This window comes from Setaria viridis, chromosome 2 (assembly GCF_005286985.2).
Source record: "Setaria viridis chromosome 2, Setaria_viridis_v4.0, whole genome shotgun sequence".
Classification (NCBI taxonomy): Eukaryota; Viridiplantae; Streptophyta; class Magnoliopsida; order Poales; family Poaceae; genus Setaria; species Setaria viridis.
This window is the reverse complement of record NC_048264.2, coordinates 28,006,855-28,024,235: the sequence shown is the minus strand read 5'-3', so window position 1 is coordinate 28,024,235 and position 17,381 is coordinate 28,006,855. Positions and strand designations below refer to the sequence as shown.

Sequence of the window (17,381 nt, the reverse complement as noted above, 5' to 3'; positions counted from 1 at the left end):
TGGCCGCGTTCAGCTCAGCCTCCGTATTTGGTTGGTCGTATCCATGTATGAAACGGTTCAAAATAATAATGATTATTTTGTTTCGTTGAGTGAATTGTACCAATTAATTCAGGATGAAGCTATCTTAATCAGTACATTATTTTAGTAATAGGAGTGAACCATATGGTACAAGCAAATTGATTGAACTCTACCATTCAGAATCATCCATGCATACATCATGTAGTGCATGCAACCAAATACACTCTAGCTTGCAAAAGTATGCCTTTTGTTCTACGGCTTGGCCGTAGACGACCGAGGCTAGATCAATCATCTGCATTTTTCGGACCGTTTGCATTCGAGTCTTTTTTACGTAGCGTTTGGCACCCAACCACAAAGGTCCTAGTGTCCTTGATCCATGCATCGTCGCCTAGCTTGGCTGTTCTTCACGAGCTACTGATGAAACTATGTAGCTACAGTACAGTTGAGTGCGACAGATGCTGCTTCGGTGCCGTCCTGCGGCTTGACTCTTGCTCGATCTCAATAGCGCCGGCTGATCACAAGATGCATCTAGCCGACGGATCGCCGATACCGGCCTGGCATCCGGATCGGGGATGCGGACATCGCCGTACCACTCCACTACTGACTAACGTCAAAGCTCATAGGGTTTCTGCAACTTCACCAAGCTGCCTTCCTGTTTCATCGTCACATTTCCAATAAGATCCACAGTTGGCCAACTGCGAGAACAGCCAGACCTGCAAATCGATGCAACGTACAACCTGGGAAAGGAACTCTGCAAGCCTTGCAAGTACATGAAGCTGGTTGGTTGATTGCAGTATTGCTCAAGCACACAAAAAGCTGATCTCGAATGCTCTACAAAGTACTTTAGAAAATGCAGCATTATTCCCTCGTCACCAAACGGTTCCACACATGAAAACTTCCAAGATCAAGCTCGATAACATTTCATGCAGCAGCAGCAGCCGCAGCCACAGATAACCGGTTTGTAAACTCTCCACGACATCTAATTAAATTATGAAACAACAGTCAAAGCTATCATCGACATCATTCACACAAGGGAACGTTTCCAGCAGGGGAATATGTTAACACGCACTGATACGGCTACATCGACAGAGTCAGCAGCATTCTACATTTTTTTTCTCTCAACTTCTTTCCCCGCCTCAAGCAGCTGATCACGCATCGCGCGGCTGTGGGGAAATTAACCTACTCATCAAACTAATGTTCTAAACCGCAGGAAACGTCCCCATGATACACAGCAGACCAATAAGTCAAACACGCTTTTGTCCTACAAATGCCCTGGCTCTTCTCTCGCAGTGTACATCTCCACAGCTTAAATCTGCACCAGCAATGAAGAGCTGGTGCGTGCCATGAACAGCGCATCTCCTCGCCAGGGATGTTTTCTGTTACAGCATTTATCTCTTGCGCCTCTTTGATTCAATCTGCAGTTGATGAAAAGACAGAACAGATAACTTATACAATCTTGTTAAAATTATATGCAAAACGGATTGTTGAAACAAGCACCAATTTTGTTACATTAATATGCACCAAGAAATCCAGAGTGAAAATGCTAATGTAGGTTTAGCTACAGCAAATGTGATCAGGCCACTGATTTGTTATGTGATCATTGCTTATGTTTTCCAGCATGTCACAGATTAGCAGTAATTTCATTGTGATTAGAATGGCAAGCTTCATATCTCTATGAGATGTTTTCAGGTGCTCAGAAGGTACTAGGTAGTACTTCCACTTCAGAAAATACCCACTATCGATCAAGGAGTGTGTGCTTCAGACATCTGAAGAGAAGACTCAAAATCAAGGTTAACAGCAAGCATTCCCAATCAAAGATTAATGACCAGAATTCCATGCATGTCTGAGATGCTAGGGAGCAATGCAGCTAACCACTACTGGAATCCACTCGTTTCCCTAGGGTTAAAATCCTAGGGAAAAGCTCAATAAATGTTAACGTTCTACAGCGGCAGCATAAATAATCTTCCTGAGAATGGAAGGATCCATTAGTTAACAAGATACTAATTTACAGTAGTAAAGCTTTGAAATACACTAAAAATACCATACAGAATCAAGGCTAATACAGATGTTGCATCAAATAATCATAGGCTAGTATTGCAGTATTGCGCAATGCAAGACACGTGAAAATTCAACACAAAGCATGCAAATAGCTTCAAGAGTTGATGGCGGCAAACATCGCCAAAATTGAGCAGCGTGTTCAACAACTCAGCACTAAGCCATGATCATCAAGTAATTTAGGCAAACAGGCCCCAACCACCAGTTCTGGAAGCACATTGCTCGCAAAAACAGATCTTATAACTACATGCAAAATAGCAAACAATCTACAGAGTCATGTAATAACTAATAAAGAAAAAAAAAAGGCACTGACCTTAGAATCAGAGTTTGGTGCAACTGGGTATGAATTCGAGGGTCTCTTCGCACCATTTTCTTTAGCACAGTCTGAGCACATGTAATGATCAATCTTTTTGGCCTGCTCAATGGTCATTCCCATACAGGATGGATGAAACCTACAGAAGTTAAAAGTTGGATAATTAATAAAAAAATGGAAATAAAGAAGAACAATTACAGCATACAAATAGTAGAAACAGCATTGCATTGTTAAAATGTTGCATAAACATTTCCCACAAATAATAGAAAAGGACGGGGTTTCATGTACATGTCCTATCCATAGCATCAGGATGTAGAGAAAATAATGGTTGGCGAAAATAATATATTCCAAAGCAGAATTAAGAGGAAACAGTTACTCTTATGCATAAGAATGAAGTATCAAGGGAACCATGCCAGCGAAAGCCAAAGAAGATACACCGTATCTATGCCAGTGAAAGCCAAACACCGTATCTATGCCAGCGAAAGCCAAAGAAGAAGACATACTATCTATGCCAGCATATCATCCTTCAGCAAGTACAATCAAGTTTGCTCTGTGTCTTTATGTTGAACACATGCCATACATTTATCATGCACACAAATTGTTCCTTTAAATACTACTATGCAGGTTAGGACTTAAATTGATAGATAATGAGACGCTTTACGGTACTTTAGAACAAAATGTGCATGTTTTCACCAAAACATAATGAGTCCTTTGCTTGTACCACGAGCCCAAGGCTTCTAATTCAGAATAGCAGAGAGGACCATGATGTCTAAAGATTCTTATAAGCAAATGATGCAGATCAAACACGTTATGAGCTTCTTCATATATACATAAAACAATAAAAAATGTCAGAGCATGCCAAAACTGAAAAACATTGCATGGCACCTTCATTTCTAAATTCCAATTCCAATCCTACATTAGTTTCTAGCATTGTAGGGGGGATGGCAATGCACCACAATCAGGTCCAAACTCCAAACAGATAGGACAGCTTCTTATCAAACAGGAAAAACCAATGCGCAACATGTATGACAAAACAGAGCAAAACAGACAAAGTCGAAAAATGCTATAAAATTTCACAAAAACCAGTCCTTTCCTTGATGATATGTGTTTAAGTTGTTCCTGAAACTATACATATCTACAATAGACATGCAAGCAACATCTGCGAATAGTGACTACCATGTACTCCAATAAATGTTTAGTCTTAGTACAAAGACCAAATTAGATAATCCAAATGATTTATACTTTGCCCCGCAGTTAAAAAGAAACTGAAGAGAAGACAACTAATTCATTCTGCATGATAAAGAGACATAGGGCTACAAGGCAGAAAAATGTAACATCCGGACAGAGGCAGCTCATATAGCGACCACATAAACACAGGACATGCATTCTTGCGGAAAAGGTGGTGTTTTCTCAGAGATTTACCAGTCCTTGCATCCCTCACACTGCACCATAAGGTCATCCGGGTTGTATGGCATCTCGCACTTGCAGTACCTAAACATACAAACCACACCGTAAGATCAGCAATCCCACATTGCATCACAATCAAAGGTTGTGATGACCACATGAGCCAATGTTAAAAATAAGATTGGGAAGAGCACCGTACACGGCGACACGGTCGGGGGTGAACGCGCCGCTGCCCGCCTTGTAGTCAAATCGGCAGTAGAAATCCTCAGGGCCGACGTTGTCGAGCTTGGTGTAGTTCTTAAAGGAGTGGACGACGCACTTGCCCTCGATGGTGTGCGCGCTCTGCGTGTCGAAGTGGTCGGAGAGGAAGAGCTCCTTGGCGCCGTGGAACGGGCGGCGGCCGCCCTTGGCCTCCTCGGGGCGGTAGTACCAGCGGCACCGCACCCGCACGCCGCCGCGGCCGTCCGACTCCATCCGCTCCACCCGCGCCACGTACGGCGGCTTATCCGTGTCCGCCGGACGCATCAGCACGCAGTCCCCCACTTCACGCGCAGCAGCCGGACCCGTCAGGAGCTTAAATCTTAGTCACGAGCGCCGCGACGGCGGCGATCAAGAGCACGGGCGGGGCGGGAGCTTACCTCGGACCACCTTGTTGGTGCCCTTGATGGTGTAGGCGTCGACGTCCCGCTTCCCCTGCTTCGTCTTGGCCATGGCGGAGGCGGTGGATTGGGAGCAAACCCTAGCCGCGACGGTGGAGGGAGTGCGGGAGGGGGAATGCCGAATGCAGCGGCTGCCCGTTCCGACGGAGCAGGAGGTTGAGGGAGCGGGCTAGGGGCAGTCTGGTAATTTCTGCGGCGAGGGGAGTGACGGGGCGTTTGAATCCAAGTGGCGAACATCTTCTCTCCGCCGTCAGATGGAGCCTGGCTGGTTCTGCGCTGCTGTTTTTGGACGGCTGATTTGATGGGCTGGCTTTGCCGTTGACGCCACAAGGGGCTAGAATGTTCGCTGGCTGTGGGTTGTGACTTGTGAGAGGGAACCCATGAAAGATTTTTTTTAAGGCCTGGTTTGGTTTCGCGGCTTATTTTAGTACCTGTCACATCGATGTTTAGATACTAATTAGAAGTATTAAATGTAGATTATTTACAAAACCCACTACATAAGCGGAGGCTAAACGGCGAGATGAATCTATTAAGTCTAATTAGTCCATAATTTGACAATGTGTTGCTACAGTAAATATTTGCTAATGATGGATTAATTAGGCTTAATAGATTCATCTCGCCATTTAGCCTCCACTTATGTAATGAGTTTTGTAAATAGTCTACGTTTAATACTTCTAATTAGTATCTAAACATTCGATGTGACACGTGCTAAAAATAAGCAAACGGAACCAAACAGCCCCTTAATCGCTTGGTCGTGATCTTCAAGGTTTTGATTGATGGGCACCCTTTTTCCGCACCGAAATGTCGGTGAATATTAATTTGGTTGACTTTTGTGGACGACAAGTGAAGCTGGAGGTCCAAGTGACGTGCTAGCATGTTTCCCCACTTCATCGAGGAGTGGGTAAAATTGTTGAAGATTGATTTTTGCATTCTATATGGTATTTATGCACTCGTGCCGTTCCATATAAATTTAGAAGAAAAAAGGGCGTTATTCTTAAGGTACGCTTCTTTTCAAGCGAAATCAAAATGACTTCTTTTCGAGCGAAATCAAAATGAAAAATGAGTAGGCGGGAGGAGGAGTATTTATGCTCTTGTGCCATGTCATATAAATTTTAGAGAAAACAAACCTTCTTCTTAAGGGTAGTCTATGATTTACACTTCTTTTCAAGTGAAACAAAATGAAAATGAGTAGGTGGGAGGAGGGGTGTTGTAAAGGTCCAATTGTCATAAAGGAAAATGAGCCAAAAAAATTTGCCGGGCTAGACATCCAACCCCTTGTTTACTTCACTCCCAACTCCCAACTTTGGCACTATGCAAAAAGAAGATTCCCCATCACATCAAACTTGCGGTACATGTATGGAGTACTAAATGTAGATGAAATTAAAAACTAATTGCACAGTTTTGTTGTACTTTGCGAGACGAATCTTTTGAGCCTAATTAGTCAATGTTTGGACAATAATTCACAAATACAAACGAAACGCTACAGTGTTGCTACAGTAATTTGGCACCTCCCAAATTCGCCAAGTAAACAAGGGCCAAGTACCTTTCGTTGGCAGCGTACTTGAATGATTAAATCTATAGCACCAGATATCAATGTCTTGGGTGGCAACCCGTAGGATGTGCTGTCATCAAGGTGTTAAAGATGTAGCCGTTTCAGGCGTTTCAGATGTGCCGAAGGATGATCGGGAGGGCATCGGGTCACAACTACGAGGGAGAGGACTCTTGATATGGCAACGCTCCAAGTCACGCACTGAGGTCCCACGATGTGAACACGCTAATGTTCACCTAAACAAAAAGCGAGTGGGGCCCTAGTCAAAGAAAACATGACACGCCATCTTGTTGTAGTTTGTGGCATCAAACACATGCGACTTTGGTCTGTTTGAGGAGAACTATGGTGACCTAGATGAAACTTGGTATTGGTGATCCTACGAGGTTGTAAAGGTCCAATTGTTGCAAGGAAATGAGCCAAAGAATGTGCTGAAGCTAGACATCCAAGTACATTCGCTGGCAGCGTATTGGCGCCAGATGTCAATATCTTAGGTGGCAATACATAGGATACGTGCTGTCATCAATGACAACGATGCAGGGAGCGCTCTTGCTTGGCAACACTCTATATCATGCATAGATGTTCGTGATGTGAACGCGCTAATGTTCACCTAGACAAAAAGCGGGTAGGGACCTAGTTCAAACAAAACATAATGTGCGATCTTGATCTAGTTGGAGGCGGTGAACTCATGTGGCTTCGGTTGGTTTGAGAAGAATGCTAGTCACCTAGATAAAAACTGATACCAGTGATCCTATAGGGTTTGTAAAGGTCCAACTGTTGCAAGGAAATGACGCAACAATGTGCTGGGACAACCATCCAATTAAATTTTGTTGGTCGCCAGATGTTAATGCCTTGGGTGACACTACGTAGGATGTGTGCTGTCATTGATGATGTTAAAGATCCAGTCATGCCAGAGGATGATCGGGAGGGCATAGGGTCACAGTGATGATGGGAGCGCTTTTGGTATGGCAACCCTCCAAGTCATGCACGGATGTCCGTGACGTGAATACACCAATGTTCACCTAGACCAAAAAGCAGGTAGGAGCCTAGTTAAAGAAAATGTGGTGGCCATCATGATCTCTCAACATTATGGCAGGGGGGCCCACGCCAAGGGAAATAAGGTGGGGATGCTTGACCTCCCCGCGTACCTAAGATGCGGGGGCACGCGAGGGCCCCACATGGACAGTGAAAAGCATGTGAACACCCCCGGGGCCATGACCAGAAGGGCCCATGAGGCTGCATGCAACATATCATGGACAACATTCGAGGCGTGCGTTAGCTTCAGGACGAACGGAACGAGCCTAGCGGTAGGCGGGCACCTTAAATGCCCCTGATGGGGGATAGACTAGCACCAAGCAGGGATAAGGCGCAGAAGGTGTGCCTTCCTTGTCAAAACATTATAGGGATAGGCCGGACCAAACACTCACGTGCGACCCTGCAGCAGAGAAGAGGCTTGGATGGCAAGGAAACGACTCGTGACCCATCGGATCATGGTGGGCTGGTGGCAAGTCAACAAGATGGGTTGGTGAGCCAGGCCGGGCAGGGCAGTCACCCTTCCCGGAGGGGTATCAGACCGTGGTGCTTGGGGCGACAAGATGGGACGGAGTGAGAGGGAGGACTATGCATGCACCTTGCCCCTTGGAGCCTAACAATGCACTGGCACAACGGCAACTAGTGCTGCAGCATTGCAAGCTCACACCATGGCTGTCATGGGCTCCTTCCCCACCTATAAAATGGAAGGAGACCATGGCATCAGGGACACGACTCTCTTTGAGCCCAAGAAAGCGAAGACCAAGGAGAAATATCATGAATGCTAGGAGCCTAAAAATAGGACATAGGGCTTTACGTCTCTCAACAGTCTAAACCTGTCTAAATACCAGTCTCAAACACCCTTGTTTCCTGTTGATGGCTGTTAGCACGCCAATTTGTGAACCGCAAGCATACGAATCAGTTGTAGCTCTTTTCTCTAAGTATTTCCCCAAGGTTTATCAATCTGTGGAACTTATAGCACAAGATCTATTTCAATTAGCATTGTTAGTATTAACTTTGTGTTTATGAGAGATTCAGATCCAATCTACTAAGCATATACAGACAAATAATAGATAGAGCAAAGGTAACCAATCTAGAGCAATCTAGACTATGCATATGTTGTAATTCTGAGCATGGATAGCAAAGCAACACAAATATGATCTTAGTAAAAAGAATCTTTGAATCTACACCTCCGGTTTGGATCCCGAAACCCCCCACCTTTCACAAGAAAGATCCTGTCACGATCACCTCTATTAGCGCAAGCAGGTTAAGGGCATGATCAAAGAACATGTCATACTCATCGGTAGATCAGGCATGCAAATTTGGTCACCACGACCACAAGAACACCATAGGCAATCTATCATCGATTCATAGATTGAAAACAAGCAAACCCGATAAAGCATAAAACCATCAAAGGAGATACTTAGATCGCTAAGAATAGGAATACATCTATTACTTCACCATGAATGATTGTACATCACAAGATCACCACCAGGATCCTACCTTGATCTTGATGACTTCTAGCTCCAGAACTCCAGCATGATCTTCCTCGTAGGGTGATCACACCGGTAGAGGTTCGCCTACGCTAGCCTCCGACAACTGCATGACCCTCGGCTCTCCGGAGAGGTGTCCCTCAAGCTCCTTCTGCTTCTCTGCTGTTTCACGTCAAGTACGTCGTCTTGGATATGGGGTTCGGTGGATTTTTTGGGGGTATTTATAGTCCAGAGCGCGTGGCAAAAAATGGAAGGTGAGGGGGTGAAGGAAATTCCCAGGCCGATCGGCCTGGGCCTTCCTTTTAGCCGCTCGCGTCTTGCTTCATCTCTAAGTCTCCTCAGGTATTCTGGAATCTTCTTTTCACTTGCATGTGGGCCTGATACGTCGGTAGCTTCAGGATGAGATTGATTTTCAATGACTTTCCAAATCTCCGCTTGATCTTCTTCGATCCCTCTTTGATCCCGAGCTGGTCCTTGCATATCTTCATAAACTTAGCCCCTAAGCAATATTGGAGGGTTGCTTGCCAAAGATGGGCACTAGGGAACGCCAGAGGGTGCTGGGTCGATCAGCCTAGGCTCCTCTAGGGCGATTGGCCTAGCCCCTTCCTAGACCCGTTGACCTTTGTCTTCATCTAGTTTGATGCTCGTTCAGTGCTTTATCCAGAAATATGCTTTTACGACCAGTTTCCTGCAAAAACACAACATCCTCCAAAATACGTTGCATATGTGAAAATGACCGATTTATTAGGTGTAATCAATAGTTTAGGTATTAAATTCATGTCATTATTGAAGATAAATAGGGGTAAAAGTGTATCAATAGTGAGTGTCAACATTTCCACGCATTGCAACACTTTCATGCTGATCTTGTCACAAAATAATCCCAAGCCGAATATCAAAAAGGGGTTCCTTCGATCCTCGCCTTGGTGTTATACCACTGTCAAACACGTGGCTTTTGTCAGTTTCAGGAGAGTCTTATGGATGAGGTTGGGTTGCGTGTTAAACATGTGTAACAACCACATGAAGAATTTGATGTCCGTCGAACGCAAGACACCTAGATAAAATTTGTTGTTGGTGTCGGATTCTCATGTGGTTGTGAGGCTCTTGTGTGTTGCGTGTGGTTTGTTAGAAAAGTTGCTCCAAACAAAAATACTGCTCATGTAGCTCGTTGTCCAAGTCAATGCCCTCAAGCTGCTAGCGTAGACATTGAAGCCTTGGTTGGGAGAGCTTATAGTAGCTTTTGCTTCCTCAGGAAGCTCCAAAGCCACAAGCTCCCCCAAACGGGGTTGGATTCTATAAAAGGCAAAAGCTCTAAAGCTCAGTTTATACTACAAGTGGAGAAGGTCACTTGGACTAGCTTCCCGTGGTTTTGCTCATCCGCTTCCTTCCTAATATCGTTCCTTTTTCTCACCACGATGCTGCCCATCCATGCGCTGGCCACCTCCGCCCTGTAACAGCTGCCAATTTAGTCATCTAAGTGACTTTGAAGAATTAAAAGCAAATTGAGAAGAAAAGAAAAAGAAATTGGCCAAAAATCAAATTCGGGTCAAATATGACCGAAATTTGAATTTTGAATTTGAAATTCAGAAAAATTCGCCAAGAATGTGGAATACAAGTGTGAGAGTGATTAGAACTTAGGAATCAAGAAATTGGGACAAAATTGGTGCTAAATATCTCAGAGAAATCAGAGAAAGAAAAAGAAAAAAACTGAAGTTACTATTCCTCGTGTGAAAATAGAATTCCAGAAAAACAGCCTCAGAGTCCATTTTGGAAATTGAATTCTGAAGAAATTTGCAAATAAGTGCATCAGGACAACTACACCCTATTGAAGTATGAACTTTGGGCTACAATATTCGGGTGTTGTTGGCCAGGAACAGTGAAGGGAAGGAATTCAAATTCAAGCTCAAAGTCGGCATCTTGCCACTGCAAAGGACATCACTGAAATTGGTTAAGTCTGAAAACAGCAGCATAGTATCAACTTTGGACTTGAATTCAGAGCAATGTAGATCAAAAGGTGTACTTGTTCATGAGCAAAATGGAACTTTGGGATGTTGTAGAACACGTTTGGGAAGAAGTTGTACTTAAAGGAAGAGAATTGGATCACTAAACTCGAGCACAAAGTGAGATAAGAGGTACTGTCATTAACTGACGAACTGAAACTCGAAGTTCAGTGAAATTCAGTTGGAAGCCGAGGAAAGGATCCAAATTGCACTGTGTTGAATGTTTATCTCGGGGTAGAACCAAAATAAAAGTTGGAGGATTCAAGATTATCTACAACATTGGTTAAAACACCTGTGCACCGTTGGATTGGGAATCGGCCGCGATGAAGCTCTGAAGATCACGGGCGTAGAGGAAGAAAAGAGGAGCGGTGATAGTGCAGCGGGACGTGTCGCCGCCGCCGTCGTCGGTCGCTCGCCAGTACATCTAGCTAGGCCACCTCCTCACCACATAAGCCTACGGGTAGGCCACGGTGTCGCCCATGCGCGCGGTGAACGCTTGAATATCTACCGCTCCCGCGCCGCCGTTTTCACCGCCGTTCTTTTTACCGCCGCCAGCGTCTCCTCTGTCAAGCACCGCCGCCGAGCAAAATTCCGCCGCCACACCGCAGCTCCCGTCGATTCCTTCCGTCCACACCTCCGCCTACACCCCACCAGCAACCTTAGCAACTCGTTGCCCAGCTTCTTCGTTGTCACACCTTGAGCCGCCACCGCTTCTGTCCGTCGTCGTCGCGCCGCCCGCTCACGGTGAGCCCTACCTTGCGCTGCTCCCCTTCCTTCTTAAGTAGTCATAGGCGAGTCCTTAGGGTCCTAGGATGGTGTAGGGGTAGTTGTTTGAGTAGGTTGTGCCGTCGTCGTGAGTAGTCACGACCGGCCGAAGGAGTCGCCGCCCGTCGCCGTGGAGGGGATGGCTCCGGCCATCTCCCGAGGAGCTATTGCCGCGCACGGGTGCGTGAAGGTGTAGGGGTGCCGTCCTTGTCTAGCTTCGCCGCCGGTGGGGCGCCGGCCGGCGAGTCGCGCCGCCCCCTGTTGCGCGCGTGTTTTGGCGGGAGGAAGACGAAGCCTGGAGCAGCAGGCCCACGCGGCAGAGAGGCGGAGGGGTGAAGGAGGCCGGGGCGCGGGCGGTTGTTGGGCCGGCGCGTCGGAGGCCCAGGGAGCCGGCGCGGTCAGCCGGAAAAGAAAAAGGCCGGGGGCCCAGAGCAGCTAGCAGGCCGGCCTCGCAGGAGAAGAAGAAAAGAGAGAGTAGGCCGTGGGCCGGTGGCGGGCCAGAGAAAGGGAAAGGAAAGGAGAATCGGCCCACGGGGCCTGTCAGAGGGAGAAGGGGCCGGCGGGTAGAAAGGAATAGGGATAGGTGGGTCCGCGCCGTGGGGTCCAGTGCGCGTGAGAGAGGGTAGAGTGGGGCTGGGTGAGAAAAGTTTATCCGGGTGTTTTTCGGGAAAATTAGATTTCCTTTAGTAAAGTAATTAGTTTAAATCCGTTTTACACCATTTTAATCACAGAAATTTCTAGGAGTGTCCAAAATTAGTGAAACCAATTTTGTTAGGGTTGTTTTATTTTCCTTTATGCATTAAAATTTTTACACCCTAGAAAAATAATAAAAATTCGGGTATTTATTTAATGCCTTCCTTTTAAGGTAATTAAATAGATACTTAATATTTATAAAATGTATAAAATATGAATAATATTTTATTAATCACAAATTATCCTTAACCCATAAGAAATTAGATTTTCAAGTTAGAAAATAATTATAACTTTTTCTAAAGATAAAAGAAAAAGCTTTAAGGAGGGTTAAATAAGAAAAATAAAATTTGTGGGTTAATCTTTTTGGGTTTTTGTGTGTTGGCTTGCAACTTTATCGTGATAGGTTGTATAGTCCTTGTTGGCTTGCAACTTTATCATGAAGGAAAGTTGTATAGTCTTTAATTCAAAATATTGCATTCTAACCCCTGCATGTATTATGCCATAGATCCCGAAGCACCAGAAGAAGAATATTGGGAATTTTCAGAAGGACCTTCGGAGTCCGAAGAAGTTTTTGAGTTAGTCCCCTGTGAAGCCAACCCGTCAGAGACTACTAAATTTTTTAACGAACAAGGCAAGCCCCGGTGCATTTATACCTATCTATTTTGGAGTCGTTATTTCATGTGTCTATTTATCGGTTATTTGCTATATGTATGCACTAAGTCTAGGAGTTGCTTGAAACCTATTCTTGTGTATGATCATGCCTTGTTTTAAGGACATCTTTGCCACTTGTTCAAACCTTAGAAGATAACCCAAGTCTAGAAATGCTTAGTTGCTTAAATGCTTGGTTTACCAACCTTAAGGAAAACTTTTGAGTCATACATGTTGCTTATGGAAGATAACTTGGAAGGTTGAACGCGGACAGAAATTAGAGGAGTAGTCCTGTCTGCAAGATTAATTTGGGTTAAGGCCCGATTCGTTGTCTTAACCTTTGATCAAGTGATAAGCATCTGATCACTTACTGGGTATGGGACCAGTAAAGCCCAGTAGGTTAGTAAACTCTATGATTAGGAATACTTCGTACCCGTGCTTGACGTGCTGGAGATTGGCAGGGGTGTAGCCTGAAACTCACATGGTGATCGGGCCAGACGTGGGGTCTCATGTGGGGGTGCATCCCTGGGTCTGGGTAGTCGTATTCCTAATCATTGATTTTGCTAATCGAGAGGTTGTTAGATACGACCTGGACAGTCGTATGACGCTGGTGATCAGGGTACTCTCCTGCAGGATGTAATTAGATCCAGATCGCCGCAATTCTCGGTTATGAATGCACTTGATCACTGTTGAGGTAATAACTTAACCCAAATAAAAGATAAAACTAAGGCATTATTCGTAGTAAGCTTTTCGGCAAAAGTTGTGTTAGCCAAACACACCCAAAAAGCTAGCATGCATTCCAAAGAAAACTATTATATTGGTTAGTCGGGTAAGACTTGCTGAGTACCCCCGTACTCAGGGTTTTTTCCCTTGTGGCTATCTTTCAGAAGCTCCACAGGAGTCTACAGAGGAGGAGACCCCGAAGCCCTAGGGTATTGACCTGAGTCTCACAATACCCTAGAGAAAAAGTTTTACCTGCGCATCTTCTCCTGAACTGTTTATGTTTAAATCTTAGAACTCTGTCTAACACTGCACTGTTAAGCTTGTTTCAACCTATGTTGTAATAACTTGTACCTTTTATATGTATGTAAAAATGTAATGTTTGTTGATATTATCCCATCGCGGATATTATCCTGATGTATGGCTATGAGACACGTCGTGGATCCTTCGAGGAGTCCTAGGGACACTCGACGGACTACCGGACTTATGCTGTTTTAGGTGCGTTTCGGATAATTGTTGTTCCGACAGCGATTAGGCGCACTTAAACCAGCTTAAGTTGGGCGGTTCCGCCACAACTGGTATCAGAGCCGTAGGTTGGGATAATCAACAGGTATTACCTTTTAAAAACTGAGACTCTATTTTAAAATAATAAAAACAAGAATCACAGGTGGCAGTAGTGTTAACTGGCTGTTGTTTTGCAGATGCTAACTGTTTGCTGCGTGTCGCTAGTATTCGGTAGTCTTTTATTTAGGGAGAGATCACGATGCCACCAATTTTCCTACGAGTGTGTATATAAGTCTGAAAGTACGTAAGAATCGTTGCATCATGTTTGCATTACATGTTTCAAAACTTTTGGGTTTGGTGAGTGCCGTTAGACCTGACCTCGTTTCTTTTATAGGATGTTTGAAGAAGGCTACACTGATAAGGATGGGTGGACCCGCGGTCGTTACTTGGATAAGCCGGGATTCGTGCAGTTGCTTTGGAAAACGCTACAAGAATTGGGCTTTCATAATCCCCCGGAATATTATTGGAGAAAAGAAGATACTGGCCACAAGCAATATTGCACTGTGTATGTGCATATTCCGGATGATGACACCCGTCCTAATTGGCGTCTGGAGGAGGTGATGGAGTCGGGTTTTGAATTTAACGGCACCATAGAAAGGGCGGCCATGACTGCTCTTACTGAATTATGTGAAAACCACAAGGTGGAGGTAGGGTCGAGCTCCGCTCGATTCTATCCTATCAAACATCAAGATGACGGGATATGGAGGAGAAGGATTAAAGCTTTGAAGAACACTTCCCGAGTAGAGCACGATGTTCTGGTTGCTGCTGCTTCTGATTATATGACAGCTATGTACAACTTGCATCAAGCCTGCATCAGAGAAGATTATAACCAGAGGCAGAAGAATGAAGACCCTAAGATGGAATTGATGGGTGCCCGACATGACAAGGAAATGTACAAAAAGGCGGCGATGGCAAGAGAGTATGATATGGAGAAAACAATGAGAGAGCAATCCAGAAGAATTGAGGATTATGAAGAAAAACTCAGAGTAATGCAAGGGTTCATTGAAGCCAGCAGGAGCATGGCAGATAGAGCGAGGGAGGAAGCTGAATCAAATGTCAATAGGCTGGAAGCGGAAAGATTCCAACAGTTAGACGAGATTCTGTCACTTTGTCTAGCCTTGGAGGAGATGCAAGCCCAGGCACCTGCACAAAATATTGTCAATGTCCCACCGCCTCCACCACCAGAAGAGCCTCAGCCACCGAACCCGGAGGAAGCGGATCAACTAGTACCTGTGGTAGAAGTGGAAGAAGATCCGGTTCCACCTGCAGATCCTGAGATAGATTTATGTGCTCATGAGAATTTAGAGGGATTTGACGTGGATATGGAGGACGACCAGGGTGAAGTCCCTGCAGGAAATCAACATTTTGCTTGGGCCAATGCCAATGCTGATGAGCTAGATCCTCAGGGCTATGGACCCATGCAGCAATGGGGAGAAGAAGAACCAGAAGGCAGAGAAGAAGAAGAGGATCCTGAAGAAATGGAAGGAAATTCTGGAGTTAGCACCTCCGCATCTGATCCTTCCCGCACTTGGAGCGACCTCGGGCCGGAGTCCGGGAGTGAAAATTCAGTCAATCAAGCCCCACCTGTCGCTCCCCCAGGACAAACATTGATGACCGTAGACCAAGACACCCTGCAGGAAGCAATGGCTCGACTGGGACTAAATGCCGAGGAACTAGGCATTTTCCCTTATGATGGTTGAAGAGAACTTTGTTTGGAAAATGTTGTAATATATTTTTGTAAGATATGTGTGTTGGACAGGTAGTACGGAGGGTTTTTGTAAAAAGTAACTCCAGGGCATGTATTATAAATAAGTATGTGTATAAGTATGGTTTGTGTGTGAGCATACTGTGATGTGTGACATAATAGTGTGCAGGAAATTGTTGATAGAATGCACCCTAGATATTAATATCCTGTTTACTCCTAGCAGCATGACGGATCCCAGAGAACCACGAGCTTCAGGTTCCGGAGGTCAGGAAGAGAATTTACCAAGAGCGCCCACGCTAGCAGACGCCATAGCCAGTCTGATGAACTCCAGAGCAGAACAGGCCCGATTACTCCAGATGATCGTACAGAACATTGGTAATGGTGGACGTAGGCGGGATCCGGAGCAGGGTGTGTCCTACACCCAATTTCTGGAAACCCGTCCCCCAATATTCTTGAAGGCCGAGCATCCACTTGAAGCTAATGAATGGCTTCAGGCTATGGAACAAAAGTTTCGAGTAATCCCCCAATGTACTACCACTCAAAAGGCCGAATTTGCAGGGCTCCAGCTTCAAGGCCCCGCAGCAACTTGGTGGACCAGCCATCTGGCCAGGCAGCCAGTGGGTAGGGAAGTCATGTGGGAGGATTTTAAGGAAGCCTTCCGGACGCAGTTTGTGCCAGAAGGTATCATGAGAATGAAACTGGAACAGTTCTTAGGACTGCAACAAGGAAATCGCAGTATTCTGGAATATACCAGTGAATTTGACCACCTAGCCCAATATGCACCAGAACATGTCAATACTGAGTCCAGAAAGAGAGATTGCTACCTTCGAGGACTCAACGCAAGAATGCAGGAAAAGTTGTCCACCTGCACTTTCGCTGACTATAGCTCTGCGGTAAGTACGGCCATTACCACGGAAGAAAAGATGAGAATTTTGGATGAAACCTTGAAGAAAGAAGAAGCATTGAAAAGGAAGAATATTCCTTATGGTAACTTTGGGAATGCTCCACAGAGAATGAAGACGGTATATCGAGGTCCCCCTCGACCCATGTATCAACCATCATTTCCGCAACGGCCTTTCCAGTCTTGGAATGCTAGGGCTCCCAGTGCTGTCCCTCGTCCTGGAATTGCACCACCTCTCGGGTTTCATAACCCTACTCCTTCAGGAACTCCACAGGTTTGTTTCAACTGTGGGAAGCCAGGACACTTCGCCCGGGACTGTCGTTTTCCCAAAGTTGGGGGAAACGCAAACTTAAGGGCTCAGACCTCGGGCCAAGGCACTGGACAGAAGTTTGTCCGTCGTAAGTTCATCAACACCAAGACGGGACAAGCTCATTATATGAATGTAGAAGAAATTCCAGAAGGAGAGCCTATCCTGGCAGGTATGTATCTTGTTAACAATTATCCTGCCATGATTTTATTTGATTCAGGCGTATCACATACTTTTATAAGTAGAAGGTTTGTTGTACAACATCAACTAGAGGTCCATACATTAAATGTCAAGTATGCTATTCAAGCTACTGGGGCCACACAGAATACAAATCAAGTAGCTCGCAATGTGATTTTAAACCTAGAAGGAAATAAGGTGGGAGCTTATCCTTTAATTCTGGAGGATCAAGGAATAGATCTTATTTTGGGAGTAAATTGGATGAAGGAACATAAAGCTCAAATTAATATGGTTACTCGGGTCGTTAGCATGAAAGATGACCAAGGCCACTCTTTCGAGCTCCAATTACCCGCTCATCCTTGTTTGGACCAGATGGTCAAAAAGACT

The 17,381-nt window shown here is 45.2% G+C and overlaps 1 protein-coding gene across 1 annotated transcript; it reads right to left on the bottom strand.

Annotated features, from left to right (window-relative positions):
• Positions 1 to 976: 976 nt before the first annotated feature.
• LOC117846186 (chromatin remodeling protein EBS) lies at positions 977 to 4,624 on the bottom strand. Its single transcript, XM_034727302.2, has 5 exons — positions 4,429 to 4,624; positions 3,990 to 4,332; positions 3,809 to 3,877; positions 2,387 to 2,525; positions 977 to 1,433 (listed from the first exon to the last, which is right to left on the bottom strand). The coding sequence occupies exons 1-5, from the start codon at positions 4,499 to 4,501 to the stop codon at positions 1,407 to 1,409; spliced, it is 651 nt and encodes a 216-aa protein (XP_034583193.1). The 5' UTR covers positions 4,502 to 4,624; the 3' UTR covers positions 977 to 1,406.
• Positions 4,625 to 17,381: the final 12,757 nt, after the last annotated feature.

Coding starts and splice junctions, on each gene's coding strand:
- LOC117846186 (XM_034727302.2), bottom strand. CDS start 4,501: ATGGCCAAGACGAAGCAGGGGAAGCGGGACGTCGACGCCTACACCATC. Junction 4,333..4,428: donor CACCAACAAGGTGGTCCGAG/GTAAGCTCCCGC, acceptor CTGCGCGTGAAG/TGGGGGACTGCGTGCTGATG. Junction 3,878..3,989: donor ACCCCCGACCGTGTCGCCGT/GTACGGTGCTCT, acceptor TTGTATGTTTAG/GTACTGCAAGTGCGAGATGC.